The sequence below is a fragment of the Micrasema longulum genome, unplaced genomic scaffold (assembly GCF_059751315.1).
Source record: "Micrasema longulum isolate JH-2025_06_02 unplaced genomic scaffold, ASM5975131v1 h1tg001434l, whole genome shotgun sequence".
NCBI classification, from domain to species: domain Eukaryota; kingdom Metazoa; phylum Arthropoda; class Insecta; order Trichoptera; family Brachycentridae; genus Micrasema; species Micrasema longulum.
The window spans coordinates 73885-95848 of record NW_028278620.1 but is presented as its reverse complement, the minus strand read 5'-3'; the positions used below and the strand labels follow the sequence as shown (position 1 = coordinate 95848).

Here is a 21964-nt window from a genome sequence, read left to right as displayed (position 1 = left end):
ATGATTTAAGGTAATTCTCAACAAAGGAAACAAAAAAGCGTTTCTGCTGAGCCCAAAGCTTGTCACCGGCCGATTTGCGATTTCCCTTTAACTCTTAAAAGGCTGTGCTACAAAATCCCTTTACAAGCGCTGATGTAACATCGTGTTACCACAAGCAAAATAAATAATATTCTGAAGTTCGGACTTTAAAAAATAAATTAGAGATATTCTGCTAAATATTTTCATTTCCAAAATTTATATAAATTATAGTATAATTTAGGCCTGTTGTAGCAAAATACACCGCAGCCACACGAGAGTTAATAAAATCTATAACATACAAATTTACTGTCGGTTTTATATTCGCCACTGAAATATACTTGATTAATTACTGGGACAAGTAAAATTCAATATTCCGACTCGTAGATTGAGAAACAATGATTTACTGTTCATCGATCAGCATAGAACAAACTATGGCCTAAATTCTCCAATGACCCGCCTTTGTCGTATTGTTAACTCAAGACAAGATCTGGACTTTTTTGGTTTAAGTTTACAACGATTTAAACGAGCACTAAATAAATAGTTCAGATCTTGTCTCGATGTCCCTTATGTTTGTCAATGCTTCTTTCTTTTTTTTTTTAAATGTTTTAAACTATTCTTTTATTGTAATATTTAAACCTTTTAAATTGTATACATGGACAATGTACGTTAATAAATAAATAAATAAATAAATAATTCTAAAATTATTTTCTGATCTTTTACCTGATCTAAAGAGCACAATAGCCTTCATGCAAGCGAATTCAGCTGGGTCTACCAGCACCGCCTTGTAGCGAGCAAGAGTGTCCTGCAGCAGTCGAAGATCTCTTGCAGCTGCACCAGCTCCGCCTTCCTGCCAGCTGAAGAGGGGAGCACCGCCTGGTTCTAGCGGCATGCACCACTGGATGGCGTTCAGGAGGAACAGTTCTGCCCAGGCTTCTTCCAGCAAAATCACCTGGAATCAAACGACCATTGTCTTTGAATGAGGAAGTACAGTGCTACGGAATTTTTTTTATTTATTCATTCATTCAAATTAAACCTGTTTAAATATTAATGAACTTATTTGGCTGCTCGTGTCAAGCCATAATAAATAACAATTAAAAATGGATGGTAAAATTAATTAGATTAAATTATAATGACATGTGATGCAATAGAATAAAAATCCAGAAAAACAAGTTATAAGTTATAAATAATAAAATTCCAAAGAGTACAATGTAAAAAAGATAATCAGTTATAAATATTAAAATATGAATTATACAAATTTAGATTCATACATAATCGAATATAAAACATAATAGTATCATTGAAATTAATAGATATATTTATAAAAACATAATTGAAATGATAATTGAGATGTGGTTTCTAGAATCTCACTCTACACTATAGTAAGAAATAGGAGTAATAAATAAAAAGCCAAATCAGAATACTAAATTAAATATTACAAAAAAATATAAAAATATCTAATAAAAAAATGGATGTAAAAAATGGTTTATGTTAAAAAAGTACTTTGAAACGTTACAAGTTCACGATGGTGTTCAATTATAGATTGTTGTGGCAACCGGCAATAGATTTCAGGTTTCCCGGGTAGCCTTGTTTTTTGACGTTCAGTGAGTTTTAACGTTTACCCGGTACAAACAGATTTATTTTTAGAATTTAAGGTGTCCTTACTATTAAATTTCAGAAAAACTCATCGACTTTGACACGTGACGTCGCGGGTAGTGTGGTTTTGAAGTGTCGGTAGGGATTTTTAAAATTACATTACCTTAAAAATCGTAGCGATGATAATACGATAAACATAATTTTATTATTTTTTTGGCTTGGTTTGATATAAATATATATACCTAATTTCCTTTCCATTCCTAATGGTGCATACGGCACTGTATTAGTACACTAATTTCAGCGTATCTTGATTTTTTTGTTACGTGAAGGTAAGATAATCAGTCTTACGCTTTACGTACCAGTCTAGGGACCATGAAACATTGAAAGGTAAAAACAACATTTTAAATAAATATTTCGGATCAAACATGTCGAGAATCAAATCCGAGAACTCAATCATGGTGGGCAAACGCGCTGACCATTACACCACGAAGCCAACAAAACATTAAAACATTGTGCATTCTATTAAATCAGGCATCGCTCAGCTAGTTATATTTTTAAGGTCTTTATCTTGTTAAAAAGATTGCCATTATGGACAATATTAGTAGATTGTACACTTCAATTGGGAATCAGACCAATCCTTTTTGACCGAAAGTTGTGTTCGTTTCAAATTGTTTTATGTTCAATAGGGTGGAGTGTCTAGTAACTCTAATATTTGTGTTACGGTAGTGCTTCAAAATAAATTCTACTCCTAGGGAGGAAATCCAGCAAGTCTGCAAGCATTTGGACATACTCAAACATTGTTGAAATAATCACCTGGTAAAAAAAGAAGTATAAAAATTGGAAAATTGTTTTCAAGCGTTGCCTAGTAGAAGATTTGGTTCAGCCGGATGAATCTCACCCACGTGATAAAGGTTTCAGCTCTTTTACTTCACAAAAGTCAACAGATGGAAGAGTAGAGGAAATGTGGATGTTCAAACACGGGCAGAATGATGAATGTTACACAGTGTGTAAAGTGGCCACTTAAACCAGCCAATGACAGGTCATAAGCCCTGTAAATGTCTAGACTTCCATATTCCCTTCCTAAGAATATTTTGTCTCTCTGTTGAAATAAATTTAAAACAAAGTATTTCATTTAGTCATGTTATTCTCCAAAGTTAATGCCGATTCAATAAATAATATCTTAAAAATCTCATCAACTAATTACCAACAGTTAAATCAAGGTGTCTACCTGGTCTCTGAATGCAAGACTTGCAAAGGAAGGAAGGTTTTTAGCCCACTTGACGGCCATAAACAGGAGCCGAGCGGACGTCTCGTGAGCGGCTTCATAGCCCGCCGTAGCCGCCAAATTGGCGCCCAACGTGGGGCCCAAGTTGTTGGTTGAGCGGTTCTGCTCGCTCTCCGCCCAGCTTCCTGTCCCATCTTCAGGGTTGGTGACGTCGACGTCTATGCTGTCATCTTAAAAGAAGAATAACAAAATCAATCAATTAAGGAATTACGAAACAACTGAAATTAACAATATAAATTTTATCTTTGAATCACTAACTTTGAGGTTATTCATAATAATAAAATTACTTTTGTTTTTCATTTATTTATTTAACGCTTATTATACATATACATATAAGGGCGGGCATATTGTCTTAAGGTAATTTCTTCCTACCTACCCAAGCCGTTTAGTTTGAGAAAATTACAAATACATGGACATATTGAATCTTACAATTTTATACAAAAATTAAAAACAAAGATTTACAAAATAAAAATATATTTAAAAAATAACACTATAGTGTAGTATACTATGAAGAGTGGAGAGGGGATGGGAAGGAAAGAAGAAGAATAAAGGAACAATTGAAATATTTAGATAATGACATTTTAATCTTGACTTAAATGTAAATAAAGAAGGGGGCGTCTCTAACATTAGTGAGTAGATTATTCCACAATCGAGCGGCTACTACTGTGAAAGAGGAGGCAAGAAAATTAAAGCGATGACAGCGTATTAAAAGGGTTCTCTCGTTACTATAACGAAGAGATAGTCCGTGTTGTCATCATCTTCATTCCCTTTCCGCACCCAATGGTGCATAGTGCACTGCATTAGTACACCAATCGCAGTGTATCGATAAGATGATCAGTCTTACGCTTCATGTACCAGTCCAGGGACTATGAAATATTTTGGTGTAAAAACGACCTTTTAAAACAAAAGAGGTGTTGGAAGTTTGATATGGGTCGAAGACATTGCCTCTATGGCCGGTAAAACATGGATGATGAATACAGGTGATAAGAAAGAATGGAGACGTTTGGAAGAGGCCTTTATCCAGCAGTGGAGAGAACAAGACTGAAGAAGAAGAAGAATCATTTCAATTGTATTTTTTGACAGAATCACTTAAAAGTTTACAATCATTTGCATAAAAACTAAGAGATGTGATTTCATAAATAAAATAACGACTGAAGTATATTAATAAGTACATTATTAAAGTAAGTAAATTCCTTTCAAGGATCTAAAATAAAATGCGTTGAAATCTCTTTCAAACCCCTAGAATATACGACGAACATTTTATGGTAGGTAAATTTCAATACATGTAAAATAGAATAAGGTTTGTTCAATCCCTAAATAAGCCGCCTACGTGGCTTTTAATACAGCCCCAAAACTCGAAGATTTTCCCAATTTCCGGAACAAAAAGAGAGGTGATCAGTTATGAATAAAGGATTAAACTGAACACCTGAGCAAGGGATTAAAGGACTTGGGTACTTTACATCGGGTCCTAATTGTTCCCAAAGGACTCTCATCCAACCGCTAGGATATCAAAGGCTTAGAGTCACTTTATCCCTAAAATCCTTATGGTGATATCGTCGGCATTAAGGTCGTAAGTAAATTTGTAAAGCGAGGAACTCTGTTGTTGGGATGAAAATACATATTGATGACGGGGGTATCAAGGTTTGGGATCTAACCTTTTTAATTCAATCAAACCCTTGCAAGTTTGCTGATATTTATTATTTTACCTTTTGCAGGTTTTAAAAATTTATTTTCAATGCTGAAGAACAGCGTATATACTTTAACTTTAGTTATACGTTATAATTTTCGCTTCCCACCAAGTCTAGAGACTTTTCGGTCCGAAACACTTTTTTTTTAACAGATTTATTTTAAACGTATAATATTAGAAATCAAACACTGATTTGAGTCTACTGACCACTTTATTTTAAAAAGTTTATATTTAAAGCACTAACTTTGTGGTTATTCATTATTATAAAATAAATAAAACCATAAAATAAATAAAACAACTTTGTTTTCAACCACTAATTAGTGGTTAAAAACAAAGTTGTTTTATTTATTTTATTATAATGAATAACCACACAGTTAGTGCTTCAAATATAAACTTTATATAAATAAAACCACCTTGTTTTTAACCACTACTTTTTATTTTCCACCGACCGGTTTCAAAGCAAACAAGCTTCTTCATCAAGGTTTACGTAACTAATGAATTGATTCCTTTTTTTATTTTTATCATGTTCACTAAATACTACACGTGGACCCAATAAATCAAGTCGTTTTTTCCATACACGTGTGGTAATTTGATATCACTATTTTCGAAGTAAGACAGGAGAGGACTAAAGGAAATATTGTTTATTTGGTTATTAATTATTGTTTTCTTGTTATGAATCGCTTTTTTAATTTCTAAGATTTCTAAGTTGTCTAATTTTAATACTTTATTTTCGACATGAATTACTTTATTTTATTTTTACAAATATAAAAACTAAAATTTCGTGACAATTGTTTCGCCTTGTAGGGGTATTTTCAAACGAATTTGAAGATTAGATGGATTGAATGTCTTTATGTAGTTATATAATTCAAGGTATTTAAGTAGAAAATAAAAATAATCTTTGCAAATATAGCATACACATTAATCATAATTGAGGGAAAAACCAATGGTTAAGGGCAAGGCCAAGCCTTTAATAGGTAATGGGGAATGGGGAATTTAGGTATTTAAATTTGAATTTTGGAAATATTTAGTTAATAATATAGTCAATAATATAATATAATAATAATATTTCGTTTCATATAAATTATCCTTACACTGTATAATATTCACCAGTCTGAAGATGCCCATTAGAGGGTGAAAGCGCTAATTGGTCAAATAAATAAGTAGAAGTGTACCACGTATTTTAAAACTAATAACTTATAACTAAAACCACTTTCGGACAAAGGGATTTTGAGTATTATTCAATTAAAATCTATAACCTACTTCCACTATCTATTAAAACAATTAGTTACTAGAAAATGTTCAAAAAGGCTATAAAAAATGGATAGTGGAGCTAGGTAGAAGTGGAATGGATTGTCTCATTCGCCTATATCAATATTAAATCAACTGCTCCACAACTGTATAGTTAGGTTTTTGTTATTTTCATTGTGTGTTTTGTAATATAAAAAATATAGATGTTCATAAATACCTTGTTTTTAAAACTGTCTAAATATTTGTTAATTATCTTCGTTTTTTTAAGTAAGTCTTCTTTGTTTATTCTCAAATGTAATGTAAAAAAGTATATTGTTAAGTGTCCTCGGCACGGGAAACATTTTTTTTATTATTAATTTTGGTTTGTTAGCAAAAAATATGAATAAATAAATATAAGTTATTATATATCATTAGTATGTAATAACGTCTCTCAAAAATGTCCAAGGTTCATAGGTGGTCAGTGGTCACTTACCATCGTCACCCGTATCAATTTTGCTGGGAGATCTGCTCCTACTAGATGGTGAGGGAGAAGTGGATGGATGAGCCCTGGTTGGGGTCTGCGGAGACGGCATCCGGCTTCCCACGGAGGCCCCGGTCCCCAGTGGCCCCCCTGGGCCCATTGAAGACCCGCCGAGCAGCGGGGCATAGCGCCCCGGAGACAAGAGCGCGAGTGACACTGGAGGGCTGAAAAAACCAAAGATTCAAGAAATCAAATTTACATCAAATTTGTAAATAATATCAACAGAGATTGAAAACATTTTGAAAAGGGGATATGAAAGTCTAGGCATTTACTGGGCTTATGACATGTTATTGGCTGGCTTAAGTGGCCACATTACATACTGTGTAACATTCACCATTCAACACTCTGCCTATGTTCAAACACCTACATTTTCTCAACTCTTCCATCATCTGTTGACTATTGTTAAGTAAAAGAGCTGAAAACTTTATCATGTGAGTGAGATTCATCCGGATGAACCAATTCGCCTACTAGGCAACTCCTGAAAACAACTTTCCAATTGTTATACTTCTTCTTATACCAGTAAGGTTTTTGTTTTTTTTTTACAACATGCATAAGAGGTAAAACAGAGTATTAAAAAAAATAAAGGATAATTACATAACAATGAAATGAAATACATATTAACAGTAAAAATAGTAAACAAAAAATCCCACAAAGGCATGGCTTGTTCGTGGGCATACAAGAAATGTTTATGCATTTTTCTTCTGTAATAAAGAGACAGTTATAATATTATTGTGTAAAATAAGAAAGATAAAAGAAAATATTCTGTTAAAGATTGTAAGTAATTAAAAAATGAAATAAAAAATATTGAAAACATAAAAGTATTCCTTATTATTAAAGGGCAATAAAATACAGTGTATATCATGGAAAAAAGAGTTAATATTTTATGTTTGAATCCAGGATAATGCGTGTTAATTCAAAAATGTTTCAAATATGTCCAAATGTTTGCAGACAGGTTGGATTTGCTCCCTAGGGAGTAATTTAGAACTGAATTTTGTTGCAACAGAGAAGGAAAGCATTTTGAAAAAGGAACATATTTTTTTATATATGAATAGAATGTATATTTGTGATACTTCCGTAAAAAATAAAACTTCGGCGTGGGGGAGAATTAAAAACGCCTCTACGTCGCGCGCTGATTTTAATACTGTAATCTGACATAGATATCTCGACCGCACGTTTCGGCTAAGCCGATATTTGGCCAAAACCGAAACCGCAGCTAAAACTTGTTTCATTGGCCGAAACTGGTCGAACCCGTAACCGAAATTTTTATGCTTACGAATAATTTTCATCAAATATAATTAATAGTTTTAGTTAAAGATTGTCGATTTTTGGATGAAAGCTAATTTTTTTAAAATCATTTTTGGCAATTTCTGAGCTAAAGAGAATTTTGTGTCTTTTTTGGCAATTGTTAAGTGTAGGTGAACTTTGTTTTCTCAATTTTTGAGTGTACGCGAACTTTGTTTGGTCTTTTTTTGTAAATTTTTCGGTGGAGAACATTTTGATTTTGTCCTAATTTTTGTAGACATGAACCGGATTCAACTTCCTGGGGAGCTGTTAATATTAATATATTACAATAAAGATGAAGAACACCTTAGAGAAGGTAATATAGAAGTCTAAGCATCTACAGGGCTTATGACCTGTCATTGGCTGGTTTAGGTGGCCACCTTACACACTGTGTAACATTCACCATTCTGCCCATATTAAAAAATTGAAGGCGTATAGATGTTTAAATATGTTTATTTTAGCGAAGCTAAAGAGCTGAAACCTTTATTGTTGAGAAGAGATTTATCTGACTGAATTATTTCATGTAGTAGGCAACGCCTGAAAACCATTTTCCAATCTTTAATCTTCTCGGACCAGTTGGTTTTATTCTCTAAAATCAACAGATGGAGGATTTAAGAAATATGGATGTTCAAACATAGGCAGAAAGGTGAATGTTACACACTGTGTAAGGTGGCCACTTAAACCAGCCAATGAAAGGTTTTAATATGTTATTCTTTATGCATAGCAGAACTTTATTTTGTCTTTTATTGTCAATTTTTTAGTGTATGTGAACTTGATTTCGTTTGTCAATGTTTGAGTGCAAGTAAATTACTTTGTGTCTTTTTTTGTTATTTGTTTTGTGTAATTGATCTTTGTTGTATTTTTTTTTGGGCAGCTTTTGAGTGATTTTTGTTTTGTCTTTCATGGTGATTACACTTGTATTGTTGATTTTCCGTAATCTATAGTAGCTATGATCCAAACCAAACGAACCGTGTTAATTCAACCGAGTGTATAATATTGTATCAAAGGTCTGCCAGAACTCTTCCACATGACCTGCTTTTACAACACACCTTTCTGGCGTTCTATCCGTTCATCGTGTGACGTCAGCCAGCTGGAAGATCGTATGCTAAAAGGCCACGAAGTTATAACAGAATATGTATTTTTAAATTTTTAGGATACACACACGTACGTTTGTACTACCATTAGTTACAGAACTCATTTTACAATTTCAAAACTCATTTTACAATATCAAAACTCATTTTACAATATCAAAACTCATTTTACAATATCAAAACTCATTTTACAATAACAAAACTCATTTTACAATATCAAAACTCATTTTACAATATCAAAACTCATTTTACAATATCAAAACTCATTTTCAATATCAAAACTCATTCTACAAAGAGAAAATAATTCTGATGGAAAAAAAATGTAACAAATGTTCAAATCAAAATTAACATTGTTTTTTACATTTTTTTATTCATCGTACAATTAAATTAAAAATAAAAGTTTGAACCACTAAATATTTATTTAATGACCTTTCGGTTTCTGAACTACTACGAGTTCCAATGTGCTAATTAGATTTCAACATTCAAAAATGTGTTCCCTCTCTGTTGAAATAAATATAAATATGAATAACTCCCTAGGGAGGAAATCCAGCCAGTCTGAAAGCATTTGGACATACTCGAACATTGTTGAATCAACTACCTGGTAAAATAAGAAGTATAAAAATTGGAAAACTGTTTTCAGGCGTTGTCTAGTAGGTGATTTGGTTCAGCCGGATGAATCTCACCCACGTGAAAAGGTTTCAGCTCTTTACTTCACAAAAGTCAACAGATGGAAGAGTTGAGGAAATGGGATGTTCAAACATGGGCAGAATGGTGAATGTTACATAGTGTGTAAAGTGGCCACTTAAACCATCCAATGACAGGTCATAAGCCCTGTAACTGCCTAGACTTCCATATTCCCTTCTCAAAAATGTCCTCTGTTGAAATAAATTTTAAGATTTCAACATAATCACATTTTGTAAGTAGGAAGCCCAGTGTTTTTTTTATCATTTGTTAACATACTATAAAACTTAGTATTTTTCATTCAAATTGTATATATCGTATTATCAGTGTTTTGATTTTTTAAAGTTTTGTTTTTCTTTTCTTAAATCTAACTCCGCGTGTGACGTCAAAGGTTCTTTTCCGCTTATTGTCGATCAGTTCTGCCCATTATTCGTTGAAATCTTCCATAACTCTCTTTTCATCAGGAAATATTGCCGTACAATTGAATGCTCCAATTTTTACCGCGCGTAAGAAAACATTTATTGTATCCAATTTCCCGTAGGGCTGAAGTATTGTCATTATAACAGTCTCTATTTAAATCAAATACACCCCTCACCTCTTACTCCATACCTCCAAAACCATAAAAAAAAAACGTTGTATTTGATTTATAACTTCCTTGTGTATTAATTTGATTGATTTAACTTTTCGTACATTATGCAAATCGTACATTAACGGGCTTATTATCAAATGGCAATTTCTACCAACCAACCAATAAAATAAAATTGTTCTTCATACAGTTTGATTTACAAAACGTATTCAATATAAAATAAAATAAAAAGAAAAAAATATTTAAAAAATAAATAACTGTATTTGTACATAAATTACCTTAAATTAATAATATTACTCACTGGGAAAAAGAAGTAAAGAGAAAAGACGAATAGATTAAGGATGAAACAGGAGATGTTTCTTCAGACTTTAAACACAGATACTGTAAAAACATCTTTGATACTGGTTGGGAGATGACTCCAGAGCGCCGCATGGACACTATATGAGTTAGAAAAGAAAGATGAACTGTGGGAGGGTGCTTTGAGAATTAGAACGAAGAGGCAAACCATGAAGTTATAAGCGTTAAAAATTTTCACGGGGGTATACTGGGTGTTCTTTAAACCCTGTCACATCCGAAACCACGATGATCGGTATGAGCAAGAAGACATACTGGCACATTAAAATATTTTTTTAGAACGAATAAAATTTCAAAAAAATAAAATATTTAAAAAAACAAATGGTTCCTAACTTCTGCACGGAAGAAACGAGAAGGGGGGAGGGGGGAGTCTGACACACCGTTAACCGCGCGGCCGCGCCCCCCTCGCTTCTCCCCTGCAGAAGTAAGCCACCATTTGTTCTTTTTGATATTTTATTTCTCACAAATTTTTATCGTTCTAAATATTTTTTTTAATATGACAATATGTCTTCTTGCTCATACTGATCATCGTGGTTTCGGATGTGACAGGGTTTAAAGAACACCCTGTATAGATGGTGAGAGCGAGTGATATTCTCTCCGCTGTCTAATTTTGAGTCATTTCAGTTGCCTACGATAGTAAAAAAATGCGATCATATTTCCTTAGACCAACAATATACCAAATGCGTGTGTTCTGCAGCTCAATCACAAATAACTATCGACGTGCTTAAAAACATGCTAAGCACTTGACCGATCACGATGAACAATAATGAACATGCTTAAGCTATCGTAGTCATAAGTCAACGCATGTGTAATCTATAAGTCAACGCTCGTGTCGGTTTGTTTTTTGTTTTTCTTGTAAATAAATACAGTTCGCTGCCGAAATATCGGCGTTTACTATAAAAAATAAAACAATATATTGCATTTTCAAAATAGTAAGAAGAGTCTAATACAAAAAAAGATAAAATTAAATCACAATTATTATAGCGACTGTTTTTAATGACATTTGGCTTGCCAGAAATAGCAGTTTTTTAACAATTTCTACATTTATACCGGTGAAATTCAAATATGTGATTGCGCAGCAGGATTATACGTCGCGAGACGTAAATATTTTGACATTTAATATAATGTTTTCACGGATGTTCCACTGTGATCGCGAATACGATAAATAATCATGGTGAGAAATTGTTATCACGTCGCTTATTAGCACGTCGATAGCTATTTGTGATTGAGTTGCTGAAGTCGTTAAGTTTATCGAGTTACTCGCAGTTTAATCAGTCATGGAAATATCAGCGTAATCTAGAATGGGTAATAGTAATGCTTGTGCGAATGAGCACTTGGTAAAAATGGCAAATAACAGTTTTAAAAAGGTAAGTTCTTTTTATGTTGAAATAAATAAGTATGTCCAAAAATATCCAAACTTTTATATCATTTTCTTCTCAAAGGGGTTCTCTATGAATGTTGAAATATCTTTCAAATTTAAATTAAGATTTCTTCATGACAAAGGCACCGGGTTTTTAAAATTAATTTATGGAGAGGTGACAAAAATATTCAGACACAAAGGGATGCTTCTAATTCTGATTCTTTGAAATAAATCATCATTGGAAAATTCGTTACTCGCTAACCCGTCCACGTATCCGTTGACTTGGAAACATAAGGGTGGTTTAACCCCTTTGACACCTACCTTCTACTTTACACATTTGAGTAACCACACATGACAGTGAAAGGGTAAACGTAATACATAAATAACGTACTCCTACGTCATGTTTGTATAATAAAGTGATATATAGTCTTGGATTCGATTCCCGGCATGGTTGACATAAAACGTTTATTTAAAAAGGCGTTTTACGCTTGAATATTTCATGATCCCTGGACTGGCCCCTGAAGCGTGAGACTGATTAGATGCTCAGATATCTTTATGTTAGAAAAATGATCAAGATACGCTGTGATTAATGTATCATGCAGTGCCCTATGCGCCATTGGGTGTGCAAATGAATGAAAAAATGTCGGGAACCGAACCCGAGACCTCTTGCAAGGTAGGCAAACGCGCTGCTCATTATACCACAAGGCCGACAAGGTATACACAACACGACAAGGTATCAAAGAATACAACTCCATCCCCAAGTTTCAGAATAAATAAATATATCAATAATATTTTGGGTTTGTCAAAATTTTTCTAAACAAGGACTGGATTCAACTCCCTGGGAAGCTGTTAATATTAACATATTACAACAGAGATGTAGAACATTTAAGAGAAGGTAATATAGAAGTTTAGGCATCTACAGGGCTTATGACCTGTCAATGGCTGGTTTAAGTGGCCACTTTACCCTGTAGATGCCTAGACTTCTACATTACCTTCTCTTAAATGTTCTACATCTCTGTTGTAATATAAAAAATATGTATGTCTTTATTTTGAAAGTGTCTGAAAAATTTAAGAAAAGTTATGAGTGCCTACCCCGACTAAATAAGCATATATTTTCTTCTCGATTACTTCAGTAAAACTCCAATTATCCGGATTAATAAGTGCCAGATTAAATTGTTTTGAAATAAAAGAGCTATTTGGAATCACATTACAAGCGAATTGAAACATATCCAGCAAAGTTAATTGCACAATTGAATTCAAATTAAAAACTTCTCCTTTATGTTTTATTTCCTAATAACGATCTGTATATTTGGCAATCCGGATGACTGGAGTTTGGATAACCAGAGTTTTTCTGTACTCATATATACTAATCTTATCTACCCGTTGAAAGTCAAGTCCAGTAAAATATATATTTTTTAATATACGCTTTTCGCATGAATGGTAAAATAATCGCACGAGCGCAAAATAAATATTTATTTATAATAGGGGTTGTTTATTCATAGGCTAGTGGATGAGGTTTTGTGCTGCTATGAATAAGAAATTGGGTTGACTCCAGACTAAATAAACACAAACAAACATCCAAAACAGATCTCTTCCGACATTTCTTGTTGAAATTGCATTTTATTTGTAAATATTGTATTTAATATATATTTTTTTTTTTTTAAATAAATATTTGCGTTCTTATGATTTACCCAAATATTTAATTTTGAGGGCCATTTTCAACGAGTTGTAAATAACTCACTAATAGAAAATGGGAATCAAGTTGGGGTCGAGTGAGATTCGAACCACAGACCTTTGGTCCGTGAGTCCGAGACACTAGCCACAGGACCACAACCCGATTAAATAAATAAAAATGTATTACTACAGAGATGAGGAACATATTATAGAAGAAAATATGAAAGTCTTGCCATTTAAAGGGCTTATAAACTGACATTTACTAAATATGTTTCTTTTTTGGGTGATACCGAGTGTGTTGAATTTGTTCCGACGCTTCGGCTACCATTGCAGGAGCCATCTTCAGAGTAAACTGTGTGTTTTGTCAAAAAAAATATGTGTTGATTTACTAGTAATTTGTACAGTGTCGCAGTCAGCAGTAGTCACATTTTTATTCAATTTTGTAGTATGTAGTGCTGGGAACCATGCTAAGTTTAATTTGAGCCCGTCATCTTTATTTGTGTTATTTGGGGGTGTCCGTGAATTTCAATCGCCGCTTTTATTATTCGTGCACTGTAATTACAAAGTTTATGTAAATTTTTTGGTTCAAACGAGAAAAAATGTCCGGTGTCTATAAAATGTTTCGCTATTGCGGATTTGTCAGGGTGCCCAAGTTTACACGCTCTCTTGTGTTCGTTAATCCTTTTTTTGCTGTGCGCCCTGTTTGTCCTATGTACACTTTATCACATCCTTGGAAACTTAGTTTATACACATCTTCTGTTTCCAGGAGACACCTATCTTTTGGGTTTAATAAATGACTCATTTTTTTTCTCACAGTCCCAAACGTTGTTACAAAATTTAGTTATGAAGAACTTTGGCTATCCTATCAGTAACATTTTGTACGTATGGTAGGTATGCAGTTCTTCTGGTAATATCTTCTTCCTTGTTTTTCTTTGTAGCTTGCGATATAATAATGTTGTAAATTTGCTGCTTTTTATATCCACTACGCTCCAACGCATCTGCAATATTGTTGAACTCTTCTCCTTTTTCAGAATCTTCGCATAAAACCTCGAAGAATCTTTTGCGTTAAAAAAAAACCCCATTCGATAAAAAGGTTGTGTATCTGACAAAAAAACCACAAGTAAATTTTTTATTAAATATTTTGTTTAACAAATTACAACAGGGATGGAGAATACCTAAAATAGGTGAATATGGATGTTAAGGTATTTACAAGGGTTATGACCTGTCTTTGGCTGGTTTAAGTGGCCACTTTACACACTGCGTAACATTCACCATTTTGCCTATGTTTGAACATCCATGTTTGTTCAATTCTTCCATTTGTTGATTTTAGTGAAATTAAACACCTGAAACCTTCATTGTTGTGAAGAGATTCATCTGACTGAATTATTTCACATACTAGGCAACGCCTGAAAATAATTTTCCAATTTTTTAACTTCTTGGATCAGTTGGTTTCATTACAATATTTGAGTTTGTCCAAACGTTTGTAGACAAAATACTGGATTTCACCCCCTCGGGAGTCATTAAGATTAATAATAATAAAAATAATTATAACAATAATCAATTCATAGTAAATAAAAATGCACGGTACTTGTTATGCTGGAGAAAATATTTGTACACTTTAATTGATTAACAATAAATTCCATTATTTATACACTTAAAACAATCTTTTAAAAAAGTCTGGGCTCGTCTATAGTGCGGGCCTTAGGCGGTAGCGACAGCGGGGGCGTTAGTTTTAAACATACGAAAACGTATGAAAAACGCCACACATGGCCATAGTACGAAGCCTGTGGCGGGCGCGACAAATTAATGTTCGAGGCCTAAAGCTAGGGTTTCCTAGGACAGCGGTGCCCGTATCTTAACGGCCGTAGTGAACGGTGATGCGGTTGGCAGCCGTCGTAGCGGTGAATAGAGAGTGGTTTTATTTTTTAACGGTGTTATCAACACCATTTTTATGGAAAACCACTCTCTAGTCACCGTTACGACGGCTGTCAACCGCATCACTGTTCACTACGGCCGTTAAAATACGGGCACCGCTGTCCTAGGAAACCCTAGCTTAAAAGCGAGCGAATTTACCATATATTTGTAATCGCTCGTAACCACCGCGACCGGTTTCTCGGGCCTAGCTAGCGACCAGCAAATAACCTACCTTAGTATAGTCGCGCGGTATAACTTGCAGCATGCATTTTAATTACATTGTATGCATTTTCGCTGTAATATGATGACCACAAAATGCTAATAATTAATATTTATTTATTTATTTATTTTTATTTGGGAAAAAAACAACAGTTTTTACATATATTGTATAAAAAAATAAGACTACAAATGAACGAAAAATTGTGAAAACAGTCAATAAAAAATTTCCACAGTGGTGTAAGATATCGATTAAGTACATTATCGGTATCAAAATAAAAGCAATTAATAATTGTTAAGCACTTAGAAACTTGCAAATAAAGTAAAAATACATATACTCATTTACAGTTATAAAAATAAAGTTAATAGAAACAAGATAAATTTAAAGTTAAAGAATAAGAAAAGAAAAAAAGTTATATTAAAAATAATGTAACAGGTACAAAAATATAATAATGAACATACGAATACAAACATAATTACTGACATCGTAAAACTAAACGGATGTACTTTCTATGAGGAATTTTCTATAATTCAAATAAGAGAGATGAAAAATGTCTGCGTGACCGGAGAGAACAGTATTGTAATAATGACATGCTCTAAAGAAAAAGTCGTTTTTCCTTGAGTTAGTCCTAGGTACTGGCAAATTAAATGTAGTATGGAGTCTTTTTCTGTTGGTTGCATTATCTTAACCAACTGTTTTTTTTTCTCATATACATAGACCTGTAATCCAACAAATATTTAAAAAAAGATATACATATTTGGTTGAAATTCAATATAACGTTTTTAAAATCATTATTCTGGAGATTTTAAATGCGTCTGTGTGAGTTTTGTGTCCGCTCCAGTCTCCAGTTCTTGAAAAACGATATGTATTAAGGTATGCTGCATTTTCATTATTCGTCATAAAACTATTCATTTCCACTGGCGTTATGCTGATTTCCCAAAGCCACTGCTCTCATGATGAGAACCTTAAATTGTATCCAACAGTTTTTGTTTTGGTTCAGTAACATATTTTGATGTGTGCTGTTGCCAATGCCATCTATTATCTGCCGACAGAATGATTCTGAGTCCTTGTTGTTTTTTTAGTTTTAGTTTTTGTTTTATCTCCTCGCCTTTGCATGATTTTCTTTTTAATAATTTGAGATGAGCTTTAAGCTTAGCTATTACCAGACAGTAAATTTCAGGTTCCTATTCGTAAATATCATATTGAAGGGATCGCTAAAACCAGCCTACAATCTGTTATAATCCATATAAATGCCTATACTTCTATATTACCTTCTCTGAAAAGTTCTCCATCTTTCCTAATACATGAAAAACCATAAATCAAATGAACAACAATTCATTGTGTGAAATAAAACTTGTAACATGAAAAAGACCTACGTCAGACTCGTTGATAGCGAGGAATCAATCGCGGAGATCAGGTAAGCAGGAATGGAAGTGTCAGTCAAAGATCTACTTCTCTCATCATCACGCATCATCACCAGACAGTCATCATCATCATCAGACAGCGAAGAAGGTCACATAAAACAAACACATCAAATGAATCACAATCCACCAATCCAATCTTCGAACATCAAGTTTAAATTTGGTAATATTTAGAGATATTTTGGATTTAAAATAGGTACACATAAATTTACCCGATAATTTTTAACCTCTGAGTGGCATAAATGCATGGCCATAGTGACGAGCGTTTTGCTGGGCGTGGTAAATTCAAACATACATCCGTAAGAAGAGTAGTGTCCATAGAACTGTCGCGTAGCGCGCCCGTGCCGCTCCGCAAAACGCTCGCTACTATGGCTAAGCACTGGGTTTAGAAATTTGACAATATTTTTATTTTGATGATGTCATTTTTATTGTGTCGCGTAGTTAACAAAATGAATGAATTCAAAGGCAAGACCTAATAATTTCAATTTTATTTTTGTTCTATGCTTCAATTTATTCTAGCATATAAACACTATGTAAAAATTACAAAGTAGACCGCCATTACATTTTTAAGAAGAAAGAAACGAGTGAAAATCTATCCATTTTCCGATTCAGGTTTAATTATTTTTTATTTATAATCTGTCCCCGCGTATGCACAGTAGATAATAGTCTGACAAAAATATGGAAATTGTGTGATTTTGCCATTTTAAACTACAGCGCCGCGCCGTTCTATCAAAATCGCGCAGTTTTGTATTTCTGAAATAACTCCGCGTGTGACGTCAGAGGCTTATTCTCGATCAGTTCTGCCCATTGGTTCATTCACGGTGAGCAAAACGGAAATCTTCCATAACTCTCCTATCATCAACGTTACGAACCAGTTACGTCGTTCAAAGTATGTAGTTAGTTTTTATTATTTTTTCGTACAACTGAATGCTCCAATTTTTACTGCGCGCAAGAAAACATTTATTGTATCCAATTTCCTGTAGGGTTGAAGTTCCTCGATGCGATTTAACGCCGTTGGATTTTTTTCTTTTAGGTTTTTAATGTCGTAGTTTTACCCCAACAAGCTTAAGTCCATCTAGGCTTTGAAGAAGTAAATTTACCGCTGTATCGACAAAATTCAGCCACATATTTGCAAAACGGTGATGAAAATTTTCGACAAATGGCCATTTATTCGATGTGCTATTTTAAACATTGATTTATACCGTGTACTTCATGAACCAATAAAAAAAACATTTTTTCAATTAAAAATCTGTGTTTTCTATCACGATTACTTCTTGCTTGAATTTTGAGGGAGCCGTTATAATATAAAAAATAAAACTGAATGCAAAAATAATAATTATTTTTTAATATACTGTGTTTCTATTCTTATTCTTGGTGGTGGGGGCCAGTGCTATGCAAGCTCGTAACGTCACTGCAACCTGTGAAGATCTATGGTGATGGGTCCCCGTGAATAGTTCTCGCCCTCCAAGCCCAGGTCTATAAATTACTGGGCTATTAGGTAGGGGACGAGCTCTTTAACTTCCTCAGGTTTAACCAGTGGTCCCCCGAGGATGAGGCTTCTTTTATAATGTAAAGAATCACATTCACAAATAATGTGTAAAGGTACTTTCTCATCTGCAGAACCTAAATTTAGAAGTTTCGGAAAGGTTGATTCAAGCAAGTTGTTTGTTCGATCTGCAGTGCCCTGTAAGGGCTCTAGTGATAACCCTCGCTTGATTTTGGCTGAGCTTTATTAGACCAAAAGCAAAACTTTGTGAGTACCCTTTTATCAGTTCCTTCACAAAGTGCTGACCAGGTACTTTTTACAGAGCATATCACTCTGCTTCCTGGCCCATGACTTTAGCTCATTACGAGGAGCACATTTAGGCAACCCACAGCGGGGTTCAGGCCTATTGGGACTGTCCCAGCTCCCAGCCTTGCCAATTCATCAGCTCCCTCGTGACTGTCGATGTTTGAGTGTCTAGAGGAACGCAAATCAATGTCACGCTGTTACACTCCCCGACACAATTAAGCGCCCGTAGGCACTACTTTCATTTAAAATTGATATCGACAGAGTTCAGTGCTTTTAGAGCAGCGTGACTGTTTGAGAGAGTAAAAATATTTTGTTTTTGAATTGTCTGCGCTGATTTTCATGTGCGCAGGCATAGATGGCAAAGAGTTCCGTTCGGTGAAATAGAGCCCTAGGCTAGTGGAGAACCTTTTCGCGTATCTCCGTGTATCCCTGCACCTGCTAGTCCATCTTTCTTGGAATTATCTGTATACCACACAATCTCTTCTTCCCTGTAGGGTAGGGGACTGTTGAGCAGCCATTGTTCCCTATCAGGTATTTACTATACTTCTATTCTAATATTATAAATGCGAAAGTGTGTTTGTCTGTATGTTTGCGTTTCTTTCAAGTCGTACCGGAACGACTGATCGACGAGATTTTTTGGATAAGGAAAGCCGTAGAGCTGACAAGTGTCGTAAGCTACTTTTCATCTCAAAAAAAATATAAATCTTTCTGAAGAGTTGTTAGTAGAAAAATGGTTAACGATACTTCGTCGTGTCACATCGCCGCAGACTAAATGATGGTCGTATTATTTTATTTTGTGTTTTCGTGTACCTAGAATTATTTTGAGCGGCTGATTCTTCTTTATAACATTTTGATTGCTCCGAATAACAAACATAAATGTGAGGCCAAAGGGGCAATAATTCTAGGTGTCCTAGAAACTAATCAACCGAGGTCCGAGGTGCCAATCAACTAAGGCCAGTAGGACCAATAAAACGAAGTTCGGAGGGTCGAATTCTCTAGTTTATAATAGTCAGCGACAGCCTGCCAGTTAATAATAATTGTAAAAATAAAAGGAATGCTGAAACATGTTTAATAATGAATAAGGTATGAACATAAGTTGTGTCCGTTTTACTAAATTTAAAAATGAGCGCTAAAACTTCTACAAAATGGCAAAGACGAGAAAATTTCCTGTTCTACAAGAAATTGTGTTTGGTTTTACGTTAAAATGAAGACGTCTAAATGAAAAAATGAAACCAATTATTCATAAATAGTGCTTGAATATTTTTTTATTGAAAAATGCCATTTATACGTTTATTTTTGATGGAAATTTTCCAAAACTTGGTTTGCGGAAACTTTACACTATGTTGATTGTACCAAATACCATAACAATTAAATTTATGTCCTATTTACAAAATAGTATTCAAAACAAAAAAATACATATCTTAACAACGATTTTTTGAGTTTGTCCAAATTTTTGTAGATAAGGACTGGATTCAACTTCCCAGTGGGCTATTAATATTAACATAATACAACATAGTTTTTTTAGCTTCAGAAACGCCAACAGATGGAAGAATCGAAGGAATATAAATGTTCAAATATAGGCAGAATGGTGAATGTTACACAGAGTGTAAAGTGGCCACTTAAACCAGCCAATGACAGATAGACTTTTATATTCCCTTGTCTAAAATGTTCTTCATCTCTGTTGTTTTTTGTTGTAATAAAAAAGTGATAAAACGCCATCCATGAAATATTAGTTTCATGTTGTCGTTAAGAATCTCCTTAAGTATATTATATTTATTACAAGCCTTCAAAATGGAATGTCAAGTAGACAAGAGTGAGCATTTTCGACACATTCTTTTGTTCGCGTTTAATCAAGGAAATAATTTATTGTAAAATATTTTTGGGATAGAGGGGATATGGAAAGAGGTAATGAAAAATACACCATGAATTAGAATACATTATGGACAATCAAATAATATAATAAATGTAACATAAAAACAAACACAATATCTTGTAGAGCAGACGATTTTCTTTCGAATGACGTATAACCTTTACCATTTTGTTTGATTTTTAATTTTGGACAAAACGGACAAAACACCCAATATGATTTTTTTTTTCATATAAAGATACATATTACAAAAAATATATAATAATGTACCCCTAACTCTATGAGGCCAAGAGCCCTGTGGTATAAATTTAAAATGTATATAAGTGATCAGTGATTATTCTTTACCCAAATACTCCGACCGCGACTGCAGCTTCCCTCAAGGCTCTCTCTTGCCCCATGTCCCGTAGAGCCTCTGGCCTGATGGTGGCTGTGTTCCTCGGCTGCCTTTCGTTCTGCACAGCTGTGGACAAGGATAGAATTTCTTTATTAGGTCGTCGTCAGGGAACTAGTTTTTTGAGCCTTACCAAATTTTTGTAGACAAGAACTGGATTCAACCCACTTGGGAGTTATTAGTATTAATATATTACAACAGAGATGACGATTATTTTACAAAACGGAATATAGAAGTCTAGGCATTTACAGGGCTTACGACCTGTTATTGGCTGGTTTATGTGGCCACTTTACACACTGTGTAACAATTACTATTCTGCCTATATTTGAACATCTATAACAGTTCCCTATTTGCCTATGTTTTATTATCGATATTTCTTCAATTATTCAATCAAATTATCTTTGTGTAGTTTTTTAAATTTTTTAATTTAATTTTATTCAGAAAACATACAGTCATACAAAATAAGTATTAAAACCAACAATTTTTTAACATAAAAAGACCAATTAAGTTTTCATAAATTAAAAAGATATAAACATTAAATGTGACAAAAAATAAATAAGAATTTTAAATGAGAAAAGAATAATTGTTGACATTTGCGTTTTCCATGGAGGTAATAAATTAAAATAAATAAAAATACCGAATGTACACTCCGAGCCATCCACGTACACACATGAACGCACATATAAAATAGTTAATGCTCAAACATAGGCAGAATGGTGAATTCAACAATCAATTGTCTTTCAATTACATAAATTAAAAAGATATAAACATTAAATGTGACAAAAAATAAAAAATAAATAAGAATTTTAAGTGAGAAAAGAATAATGGTTGACTTTTGCGTTTTCCATGGAGGTAATAAATTAAAATAAATTAAAATACCGAATGTACACTCCGAGCCGTCCACGTACACACATGAACGCACATATAAAATAGTTAATGCTCAAACATAGGCAGAATGGTGAATTCAACAATCAATTGTCTTTC

General features: G+C 33.7%; 1 protein-coding gene across 4 annotated transcripts in view; it reads right to left on the bottom strand.

Annotated features, from left to right (window-relative positions):
• The window catches only part of Hr51 (photoreceptor-specific nuclear hormone receptor 51), an 89184-nt gene that overhangs the window by 5008 nt on the left and 62212 nt on the right, over window positions 1-21964 (bottom strand). For 2 of the 4 annotated variants that reach the window (XM_088235769.1, XM_088235771.1), the window contains 5 exons: window positions 20935-21049; window positions 16886-16960; window positions 6304-6515; window positions 2840-3066; window positions 739-967 (listed from right to left, as the gene is read on the bottom strand). In XM_088235769.1, coding sequence (XP_088091895.1) covers window positions 739-967; window positions 2840-3066; window positions 6304-6515; window positions 16886-16960; window positions 20935-21049 — 858 coding nt within the window. The remainder of the gene's footprint in view (window positions 1-738; window positions 968-2839; window positions 3067-6303; window positions 6516-16885; window positions 16961-20934; window positions 21050-21964) is intronic. The other 2 variants (XM_088235770.1, XM_088235772.1) reach the window with 1 other exon arrangement.